The sequence below is a fragment of the Seriola aureovittata genome, chromosome 7 (assembly GCF_021018895.1).
Source record: "Seriola aureovittata isolate HTS-2021-v1 ecotype China chromosome 7, ASM2101889v1, whole genome shotgun sequence".
NCBI classification, from domain to species: Eukaryota; Metazoa; Chordata; class Actinopteri; order Carangiformes; family Carangidae; genus Seriola; species Seriola aureovittata.
The window spans coordinates 27,063,147-27,074,736 of NC_079370.1; the positions used below are offsets into that span (position 1 = coordinate 27,063,147).

The window sequence follows — 11,590 nt, forward strand, 5'->3', positions numbered from 1 at the left end:
CATAAGGTTCAATAACTTGAACATAACCCTGACCCAAACTAAGTGCTGTAGGATGAACAACAGGAGATGTGTGAAATCATTTTGTGTAAATGTATAAGTGTGAAGTTATTGAATAGATTTGTCTCATCTTTTTTCAGTGTTGCACTTGGTAGATAGTGCCTGCACACTCACAGCATGCTGCACATAGAGACCAATTCAAATGTTATTTCTCCATCTCAGATGAAAATAAGGTTTAAGCCCATTGTCGACATTACTACAGTAGGAAAGAAGCATCGTTTGTGTTTAAACAATGTTTCGATTATTGAGTTACTGATCCTTTATAGACTCCCTCTCCACCTCCCTACACTCATGTTTGAGTCTAATTAATTTGCCAGATGAAGGTGAATTTTACATTCATTCATTGCATTTTTTTTTCAAAATTTTCTATACATCGTGATTCTATCGTAGTTCTTTTGGCCGTTAGAATCAAGTAGTGTAAATGACAGTAGTATGAATGAGTTTTAAAAGCTCCATATTTTCCTCTCCTGTGTTTTATTTGAAGTGTTGATCCATTTGTATAACTGACATCTGACTCACAGTCACAGAAGTCCTGACAGCTGGTTTTAAGGCTCAGTGTCTGAATCCAGGCTGTGTGCATTTCTCTGTGGACTGAGCGCTGTAATACTTTCACAGTATTAATATAGAACCTAGACCTGCTTTATAATCAAACTACACATGGACATCTACCTTTATAGTATATGACCTTTGAGGTAGACCTGGCAGTTTTTTGACTGGATGGAAAGAAAATACAGTGAAATCAGTTGTTTTTGCTTTTTCACAAATAAAATAAAAGTTTTGTGAATGTGGAAATGGGTTTCAATCTGTGCTTACACCCTTTTAAGATATTACTTTATTATTCCTGCAGTGGAGACATTTGCAGTATTACAGCAGCACAGCAGAAAGAAAAACTGCAAAATGACAATGCCAAATAATTAAAAAAAGATAAATAATATGATATGTACAATTAAATACTTAAATAAAACAAAAATGAAAATTTTATGACAATTTATGATGCCAGCTCAGTATATTTAACTTGTTTCCTTTAGCTTTAGCTGACTTCACTGTTGTGGTCTCAGATCCATACTGTTACTTTTCGATATAGTTAGGAGTAGAGTATTGTTTGAATATAACACATTTCCGTGGGTGCTTGAACGCACCGCGGGGTTGTGAAATAGTGGAGAGAATTTGACGCGTTGCTTCTAAATACTTTCACTTCCTACAACAGGGAGCTGCGGAGGAGGGATTTCTGTGAAGTGCACAGCGGATGTTGTGAACAGAAGGTAAATGGGCTTCAGACTTTCAAACCTTTTAGTTCATTTTGAATTTATTTTTTTACAGTTTGCTTTGTTGCCGACGCAACAGTGGTAGGATTAATGTTCTAGCATTATGGTTTTACATGAGAACTGTACAGTGAGTTTTTACTGTGCTAGATATCATAGCAACCAAACAGCTGATACAGTGTTTATTTTTTTCAAAACTTGTAACCGTTAGCCGATATGCACAGGTGTTCAAATTTAAAGCGAAATGAACTCATTAGTTTTGAGTTGGTGTCTAATTATTACCGGTTAGTGACCGGTTCTTCACTGAGGAGTCATTAATAAACTAAGGATTCAGGAAACAGTTAAGGTCATTCATGCTGCTAATGGTTTAACCAGTATCACATCTGAAGAGGATTTAGACATTTAACAAGCAGGGGCCGGTTTCACAAAGATGTTTCAGACTGGTCTGTAGTGTTGGTCCAGTCTGCATTTTGCTCATAGATAATCCAGTAGATAATCTCTACTCTGAATTTGCCAAGTAAAACGTCCTTGTAACTTGAATTCTTCCAAAGAGTGGCGTTAAAAAAAAAAAAAAAAAAAAAAAATATATATATATATATATATATTTATATATTGAAGAAAGTCATTTTCTTAATTTACCCAGAATTCATTGTACCGCAGTCTGTTTTAAGATTGTCAAGAACTAAACTGCTTTGTGCAACCGATGAATTTTGTAAGACACAGCCAAAGTCTATCTTTGTGAAGCCGGCCCCCTGGACTCATTAAAACAGATGAACAGATCTTTACAGTTATCGTTGGGTATCATGTCCAGTTGCAATATACTGTGATATCATGTATAGAGACATATCTTTAATCGATGGTCTGACTGGTCTCACTGTAACTGACTCATTAGCTGCATTTATGCAAGGATTTTAGACTTCAAGAGCTCTCAGTAGAGTGTCTTGACATCTGTTGTGACTGTTCTGCAGTAAACATGGATCAGACAGGAGAAGCCACCAGCCTGAATGTCCTCACCTACCACAGAGAGCTGCTGGTGTCCAGGCTGAGGAGCACTCAGTGCATCCTGGACAACCTGCTGGCCTGTGGCTTCCTCTGTGAGGAGGATGCTGAGATTGTACAGCAAACCGTCACCAGGACAGATCGGGTAGGAAAAACTACATATCTGTTTACAAAGGCTTATCCTGTAGGTGACTGTGTGTTTGTGACTTTCTTTCCTGTGATTATTTCCTAGGTGCGAAAAATCTTGGAGCTCGTCCAGTGCAAAGGGGAGCAGGCCTGTCAGTACTTTATGTTCATCATATATAAAGTATGTGATGCGTACATAGACCTCCAGCCGTGGCTGAAAGAGATCAACTTCAACCCGAGCGGCGCCATCACGGTGATGGAGGTGGTCAACACAGATCCCAGTGAGTATCACAGTCATTAATGCTGCCCTGTGCCAAGATGTTCTTTTTTAGGCTCACAAAAAAGAGCCCATATATCTGACGCCCAGGTTTTACATAGGTATGAAGGGTGGAGCCAGAGCTACTCTACTGCTTCATATTGAACTGTTCTATTATTCTGACCACCTATTTAGAATGAAGCTCGATAATAAGACTAGAATTGGGATACAAATGTAAAATATTACAAGTAGAAGTCCAACAATAATATATTATAATGTTTATCATAGTATTTGATTTAATGTTTAAGCAGCATTTTGTTGAAACTGGTGGGGATGAAGGTTATTTAAATATTTAACATTTGTGTATAACGTAACAGTATATAGATCTAGATACTGTATATATGTATAATGTAGCAATTAGGCTGATATCCATATAATTTTTTCATGTTTGCGCAGTCTCCACTGAGTACGAATTATATTATATGTATTTATATTATCAAAAAATCCCAATATTGGGGCTGGACTGTATCAAGATATTATTATATTATAATTTTGGACATCCTCCGAACATGTAAGCAATAGCTGCCAGATAGATGTTGTGAATGTAGTGTAAAAAGTACAATACAATATGAAGAATCTAAAACATAGTAGAAAAAGTCGATTAAATGTACTTAGTTACTTTCCACAGTTGCCTGCAGATTTATCAAATTATAATTTTACAGTGCAGTTTTGTTGAATTATTTCCAGCTGTGAACAGCTGCTCTGTTCACCTTGTGCATAACAGTGTGTTCACCAAACAGCATATATATATATTATATATAACAAGTTAGGATTAGGTTTCAAACCTTGTGTGGCCTCATTACATTTCTAATTATTTTACTTCTTTTATCAGAAACATTTTTGCTCTCCTTGCTGGGTTCTACTGATACCATTAATGGCTTCCTTATGTCTTCTAAGTCAGCAGGTATTGTGAGAAGTTGAGGCATGAAATGAGCCAGGACACCTGCTTCATCATGTCGTACGGCCAGCGAGAGGAGACCCGTCTAGAGGACCTCTACACGGACACTGTGATGGAACTGTTGAACGAGTGCAATGAAAGCCTGGGCTTTGTGGAGAGCCTGGACCAGCTTCTTGGGGACCACGCCGTCTTCAATCCTCAAGGGGAAATCATCTATCTGATGGGGGATGCCGGCATAGGAAAATCCATTCTCCTGCAGAAGCTGCAGAACCTCTGGTCCAAGAAGGAGCTGCAGACGGATGCCATCTTCTTCTTTAAGTTCCGCTGCAGGATGTTCAGCATCTTCAAGGAGACGGAGCAGATCTCCCTCAGAGACCTTCTGTTCAAATACAACTGTCACCCAGATCACGATCCAGATGATGAAGTGTACGATTACATCCTGCGCTTCCCAGAGAAGGTTCTTTTTACATTTGATGGCTACGACGAGATTCAAGAGGATATAGATCTGATGAATGTCCCTGAAGTGGTCTCACCAGAAGCCAAGGCGCATCCCCTCCAGCTGCTGGTCAGCTTGCTCTGCGGGAAACTTCTCAAGAGCTCCCAGAAGGTGCTGACGGCCCGGACAGGGATTGAGATCCAGAGCAGGGTGATCAGGAAGAAGGCGGTTCTGCGAGGGTTCTCCCCAACTCACCTGAAGACCTACATCGATCTGCACTTTAAGGAGCAGGAACACCGGCAGCTGGTGTCAGTTCAGCTGGATGCCAGCCCCCACCTCTGCGGACTGTGCTGCACCCCGCTCTTCTGCTGGATTGTATTCAAGAGCTTCAGGCATCTGCACACCATGCACGATAGTTTTCATCTGCCCGACACCTGCATCACGCTCACCGGCATCTTCCTCCTGCTGTCGGAGGTGTTCCTCAGCCGCTCGGCCTTGCCGGCTCCGTCTCTGCTGAAGAAGAGCACCCGCTGCGCCTCAGAAACATTCAAAGCAGGACTGAAACCGCTCGTTGCATTTGCAAAGCTGGCGCTTCAGGGGATGGACAGAGGGAGCTTCATTTGTAACCAAGAGGAGGTCACAGCGTGTGGTCTGAGCGAGGAGGACCTACCCCTGGGCTTCCTCAGACCCGCCAGTGAGTACGACGCCAGTGGAGGCCCTGCAAACTTTGAGTTCCTCCACATCACCCTGCAGTCTTTCTTGGCGGCGTTTGCTCTCGTGTTGGATGAAGAGGGTGCTGCCAACTCCATCCTCAAGTTCTTCACAGAGTGCAGCAGGAAGAGGAAACCGTCTTGTCTGCTCTTTGACATCTGTATCAGTGACAATTCAAAGCCCAGCGAAAAGAAACTGTTTGCAACCAATGAGCACCTTCAGTTCACTAACCTCTTCTTGTGTGGACTCCTCTCCAAGGCTCACACTGGCCTGATGGAGCACCTGGTGTCTCCTGTGGTACTAAAGAAGAAACGAGCCTTGCTAAAATCTTACCTGTCCACTAGTGTGAAGTCCCACCTCCACGGCTTACCCCACTATAATGGCGACGAAGGCAAGAAGGTCCATGTTTTGCCCAACTTCCTGTGGATGCTGAGGTGCATCTTTGAGACAGGCAGCAAAGACATAGCTCAAATGACGGCCAAAGGCATCACAGCGAGCTTCATCAAGCTGGGTTACTGTAACGTTTACTCGGGCGACTGCACCGCCCTAAACTTTGTGCTGCAACACCGTCAGAAACTCCTGGGGCTCGACATGGATAACAACAACATCAGTGACTATGGGGTGAAACAGCTGAAGCCTTCATTCTGTAAGATGACAGTGGTGAGGTAAGAGGTGTAAACATGTTTTTACCGACCTTCTGATGAGGGACATTTGGATTGATTCTATAATGTGGTTGAACTGCTTGTCTTCAGGTTGTGCGTCAATCACCTGTCAGACAGCAGCATCGAGGTTCTTGCAGAGGAGCTGTGTAAGCACAAAGTTGTGGAGGTGTTGGGGTGAGTAAACATATGAATTGTTCCTGTGTGCTTGAAAACTGATTATACAGTGGAAAGGGAAAATTCTGTATTCTGAATAGTTGAAAGTTGTGGATTAATTTTTTAGTAACCAGACAGTTTAACCAGACACCAATGATGTAGGTGTTGGTTTGCCATTCTACATTAATGCAGCCTTATGAAAGTGTAGCTGGAGACAACAACAGCTGAGCCTCAGCTGACTTGGAGTTAGTGTAACCACCGACAACAAGTGTTTTCAGTGTTGACCTTCGGCAGCGACTACAGCCTTGAGTCCTCTTGGGTATGACGTCACCAGAGGTTTGCACACCGCTCTTCGCTGCAGATCCCCTCAGGCTCTGTCAGGTTGGATTGGGACTGTCAGTGGACAGACATTTTCAGGGCTCCAGAGATGTTAGATGAGGTTGAAGTCAAGGCTTTGGATGGACATTCACAGAGGAAATGGGGTTTCTGAACACACTGTATATAATATATAAAACTGTAGTGTTACATAGTATTTTGTTGTGGAAGGAAAAGATTTGGACCTTCCCAGCAGCAGCAACATATGGACAGCAATTTAGTATTGCACTTCCTTTTGTTGAGAAACACATTAAAACGGTCAAGGCTCAGATATCCTGACATTTAAGCCTCATTTACACGTTATCTGGATAATGACATGTTTGACCTTGTCAACAATGACCTTGTTTTCACAGGCTGAGTTTTACTAATCATGACTAGTTCACTGAACCTCAAACTTTGTGACAATAGCATCATAATAAAGACGTGGCACAGCTGTTAAATGTTACTGATAGAGGCAAGGGGATCATATTGTCACTAATACACACTGTAGTGTAGATAACTGCTGTCAGGAGTGGAAACTAATGTTTTTACTCTGCTGCTTTATGTCATTTTTATTTATTCATTTGTAGTTTTTAGTCACATGATTTTGAGTATACTGTAAATGAATGAGAGGTGGAGCAAGTAGTTGGGGGTTTTTGAGCCCTGTGTCTTTAGCAGCTGAACATTTAGCAGAAACTGCAGGGCAGAAAAAAAGACAAATATCACCATCACCAGTATCATGTGATGTGTTTTATTCAAAGCTGCCCCAAAAACAAGTGTTAATACTACCTGAAGTATGAAGTGGTTCTCAGTAATTCAGGGTAACTGGACTTTTCTTGTGACTCCATAAAGGAAAACCCTGTTTTATGTTTTTCTGAGAGTGAAACTGAATCTTTATTTCTGTCCTCAGACTTTACAACAATCACATCACAGATGTTGGAGCCAAGCTGGTTGCTCAGATAATTGAGGAATGCCCAAAGCTGCGAGTTGTCAAGTATGTTTCTAACCAACAAGAAAAAGAAATGATCTTATAATACTTCTTACAATAATTATGAAATGAACATGTCATGGTCTTATATCTGTCCTCAGGATCGGTAAAAACAAGATCACAAGCGTTGGTGGGAAGAATCTGGCCAGCGCCATTCAGAAGAGCTCTTCTATATTTGATGTGGGGTGAGACTTCTGCAATGACTGCGTGGGCACAAAGGCCTTGGTGGCCGTAGGGCATAACATTGTCTTCAGGGATCACGGCCAGAGAGAGGGGCGCCTGTCCTGGCCAACCAGAAATTCCTGGTCATTACAGCATATTCTTATCCAGCTGCGACATGTACAACAGAAACATCTGGAGAGGCTTTACTAAACATTAGTGTTATTAGCATCCCTGAGGTGACACAAAATAGTGACACAAAATTCAGAAGGGATTGATTGAACCCAAACTGGACAGACTGCCAGCCAGAACCAAAAGCCACAGATGAAATTAAAGATAGTAAAGTGGACTTGTTAACTCTTTGTGTTTATGTGCTGACTGCTGCAGCTGAAGGTTTAGATGATCTTGTTTTCAGGATGTGGGGGAACAGCATCGGTGATGAAGGAGCAGAAGCGTTCGCAGAAGCTTTGAGGCACCACCCGAGTCTGACCAACCTCAGGTGAGAGGACAGGCACAGCACCCACAAAGACATTAAAAACCTACTGATTTAAACTCATCGTTTACACCGAGTCATTTCTGTGTTGTAGTCTCTCAGCGAATGGCATCACATCAAAAGGCGGGAAGGTCCTGACAGAAGCTCTGACAGAGAACAGCGTCCTCAGGATATTCTGGTGAGCAGATCACTGACTGAGCTGAATGACTCTGCTGCTGTAAATGAAGGACTCCGTGTTTACAGAGGTTCATGTCTGTGTTGTAGGTTGGTGCAGAACGAGCTGACCGACGATGCAGCTCCACACTTGGCTGAGTTGGTGAAAGCGAACTCGGGTTTAACTCACCTCTGGTATGGGAAACACACACACACACACACACACACACACACACACACACATACACATGATGTCACCGTGGACCAGAGCTGTGATGCTGCTGAATACCCAGAGGCCTGTGCTACGAAGCAGGATGTGTGGTTAGTGCGGCTGCACTGTGCCTACTAACCAATCAGTTCCCTTGGAAAATGGATCAGCATCATCTTCATGCATGGATAATAGGAGGGAGTGTTCAGGGACCAACAGACCACTTTGATTTCCCCTGATGATTTTTTATAGTGACCCTCATTATTGCAGAGGGCCCTTCCCCAGCAGGTGAACCTCTGTGTATGGGGGCCCCTTTTGTCTTCTTTATTTCTTTTTTTTCCCTGTTGGCAGCAACAATGTCAGTCATTTCATTGTGTTTTTGTATGATATCATCCTACAACTGAGGCCCTGAAGCCTTGTACTTGATGTACTTATGGGATGTGACAGTTAAGTCTATTCGGCTTGAATTATATTTTTATTTTTATTTTTTATTTGCTCCCAAGTTGGTTTGACACCACCAGGGCTGCAGTTGAAAGAATTAGACTAAAACTGTCATACAGACCAAAAGAAGATATCTACTTATTCATTTAATGGAATACAGAAATGTAATTATGCCCTAATGATGGGCAGCTTTATGATTTTTTGCCAGATGTTCTTCCTGCATGTGGCAGCTGCAGCTGTTGCTGGATCATGAGTTGAACTTCTTCATATTTGTCTGATATCATAGTTTGTACAACATGCTGCTCTACTGCCTGTAGACGTGTCTTGTTTGTGATTGGTCATATGCTGCAAACCCCGCCCCTTCTATGTGAACGCTCAGGAAAACCTGGGTCGGCTTACTGACTTTGAACCACCGTCATGTGACCGCACAGCATGATTGTGCGTTAGTCTCAGTGAAGCCAGAAAAGAGAAAACGTCCGACGTATGTTGAACCTGCTTCGTGGAACAGGCCTCAGGTCAGAGTCTGATTGTCAGTAAAACTCACCTGCCTCATTTATTTGTCAACAGGTTAATCAGCAACCAGTTCACTGTGCACGGGATCAAACACCTGGCTGAGGCGCTGACTCACAACACAATACTCAAAGAGATCTGGTGAGGAACAGTCACACTGCTCAGAGACGTTAAGGTCCACATGCTTTGAACCAGCTGTTTTCACAGAGTCAGTCAGAGTCTCACATGTTACAGTGATCATCACCTGATTGGAGTTTGTGCGCCTGCATGTTACAAAGCGTCAGTTATATGCGGTTATATACGTGAAACTGTGGCAGGCTAATTAAATTCAATATCCATTTAACACTAGAAATAATAAGTTACGACATTAATGAGAAAACAAGTTACATATCGTCTTGACATCTGCAAAGGCATGAGCAATCGGCAATAGTTCTAATCATCGTCCATTATCGACATCATCGTCCATCGGCGCGACCCTAGTGGAGACCAGACGCAGAGCTGAAAGAGAGAAGTGCTTGACTAAGATCATCAGGTGGAAACAAACATGACCAGCAATCAGTTGTTACGTAGCTAGGAGCGTAAATAAGCAGCTGTTTATTAAGTTCACTATAGCAACTTAAAGGTGATGATAAGTCAAACAAACACCTGAAAAAGTCCTCTACTATTGGCTGGACTGGTGGCCACTCAAAGACAATTAGCCTGCTTCTTTATTCCATCAGTGTAGACCAGCCGTTGTCTGGGTATCCACATTCACCCCTTGACTACGGTGGCCCTGAGAGGTCATCTCACTGCATCTGAAGACAACACATGCAAACAGACAAAACACAAACCAATTCAGAAAAGATATATATACTGTATATATGTATAATACTAAAATGTGAACGTGTCCTGAAAGATAGTTTGAATCAACATAAATAGTTAAAGGTAAAGTCCATGTGTTGATGAGTGTGAGTTTGGACGACAGTCTGATGTTTCTTGTTCCTACAGTGTGAAAGGAAACCAGCTCTGTGCAGAGGAAGAGAAACAGTTTGTGGCAGAGAAACGGCTGCGGTTCCACTGACGGCTGGCACATGCCGACTTATGTCTGTACGGGAGTAAAGATGTGTGTGTGTGTGTGTGTGTGTGTGTTCACTGTAAGTGATCAGGTTTGGTTATACTTTATGCTTTCACCTGGCTGCGACTGTTTGTCTGCTGCAGCACAAATTCACACTAATTGCTTTAATGTAAATATTATACGTTCATCACCTGCTAATAAGTGAAACTGAACATGTTTCTATCTGAGGATGTTTACCTGAAGTTTTCACAAAATGTTTGGAAGTTACAGAAAAGGGAAGTGGAAGCTCTGATAAACATGAACAGACAACTTCCTGCTTCATGAACCTTTGTATAGATTTTAAGTACATATTTTGTTGTGTATGAATACACTGTACACTTCATGTTATTTATATTTTGACTGTTGGTGTTGCTGGCTGGTGGAGCTTCAGTCAAGATGACAACATGATTATAATGTTCGTGTGATAGATACACAGATACCAAAGTGGTAACTGAGGAAACTCAATATATATATATATATATATATATATATATATGGATGATTGTTAACTATAATTAAGGACTGAATGATGTCCAAAAAAATATTGCAATCATTTTGGCAGATATGACAATTGCAATATAAATCATGATTTCAGTTGGATTGGTCATTTTGCATTCATTTCATCCTGTACAAAACAAACATGCTCCTTCTGGAGAATATGCTTTGTAGACCAGGTCATCTCTGTAGCACCACAGTGCTTCACTTACGGTATGTTGTTGTGACACATTTTACTTTTATCAAAATAATTGCAGCTCCTGTGATTTGGATATTGCATGTAGCCACATTGTGATTTCAATAATATTTCAATTAATTGTTCAGCCCTACAATGAAGTTTGGTGTATGGTGTTTGACATCAGTGTCGGCAGAGGGCTGTGCTCTGAGTGCCCTCCTTGTTAAAGAAGCAATTAAAAGCTCCATACAGTATAAAGGTCTCTGTCCATGTGTAATGTGATTATAGATCAGGTCTAGGTTCTATATTAATACTGTGAAAGTATCAAAGCCTCAGTCCACAGAGAAATGCACACAGCCTGTATTCAGAAACTGAGCCTTAAAACCAGCCGTCAGGACTTTGTGATGTCACACAAAGCAGTCATCAAGCCCCTCCCACCGAGACCCACCATCCAACCTTGCAGGATTTGGTTTCTCTGAGTCTTTAACTGACACCTGCTATATTTTAGTGACTGACTGACCTGTTGTTACTAGAGCTCCAGAGAGAAGCCTGAGAGAGGATGTAAAACATTGAGATGGACACAGGAGAAGAAGAAAATATGGAGCTTTAGAAAAACATAGAATCAAAGCAGCAGAGGCTGAGACCCAAGTGTGGGTCAAGCTCCAAAAATACTAGATCCCAAAATTTCCATAATGTAATGTGATAGCATCTTTCCTTACACCCTCCTTGCCTGGTGTGCATGTCTGGTGAATATATACATGTGTGAGTAACTGGCTCATCACCACAGTCACTGTCAATGATTGACCACAGCTGTAGGAGTCTGAAGAAACAAGCCTGTACAAGTAAAATTCCTGTGTGATTCATCACTAAGCTCCACGTCTGACAGATGTGTGTTTGGAGA

At 41.9% G+C, this 11,590-nt stretch overlaps 1 protein-coding gene across 2 annotated transcripts; it reads left to right on the forward strand.

Moving 5' to 3' along the window:
* The first annotated feature begins 1,261 nt into the window (after window positions 1-1,261).
* nod1 (nucleotide-binding oligomerization domain containing 1) lies at window positions 1,262-11,525 on the forward strand. Of its 2 annotated transcripts, XM_056379966.1 has the most exons (12): window positions 1,262-1,319; window positions 2,288-2,463; window positions 2,551-2,725; window positions 3,658-5,470; window positions 5,558-5,641; window positions 6,885-6,968; window positions 7,064-7,147; window positions 7,537-7,620; window positions 7,709-7,792; window positions 7,879-7,962; window positions 8,984-9,067; window positions 9,914-11,525. In XM_056379966.1, exons 2-12 carry the CDS (start codon window positions 2,293-2,295, stop codon window positions 9,984-9,986), a joined length of 2,820 nt encoding a protein of 939 aa, XP_056235941.1. In that variant the 5' UTR covers window positions 1,262-1,319; window positions 2,288-2,292; the 3' UTR covers window positions 9,987-11,525. The 2 variants fall into 2 exon arrangements, with proteins under 2 accessions (XP_056235941.1, XP_056235942.1); XM_056379967.1 differs by lacking the exons at window positions 7,709-7,792; window positions 7,879-7,962; window positions 8,984-9,067; window positions 9,914-11,525 and having other exon boundaries at window positions 7,521-7,619.
* The last annotated feature ends 65 nt before the right edge of the window (window positions 11,526-11,590 follow it).

Bases quoted from the DNA above. Each gene is read 5' to 3' on its own strand.
- nod1 (XM_056379966.1), top strand. From the start codon at position 2,293: ATGGATCAGACAGGAGAAGCCACCAGCCTGAATGTCCTCACCTACCAC. The intron at 2,726-3,657 runs GTGAGTATCACA...ATGTCTTCTAAG, and splicing joins GGTGGTCAACACAGATCCCA to TCAGCAGGTATTGTGAGAAG. The intron at 7,621-7,708 runs GTGAGAGGACAG...TCTGTGTTGTAG, and splicing joins CCGAGTCTGACCAACCTCAG to TCTCTCAGCGAATGGCATCA.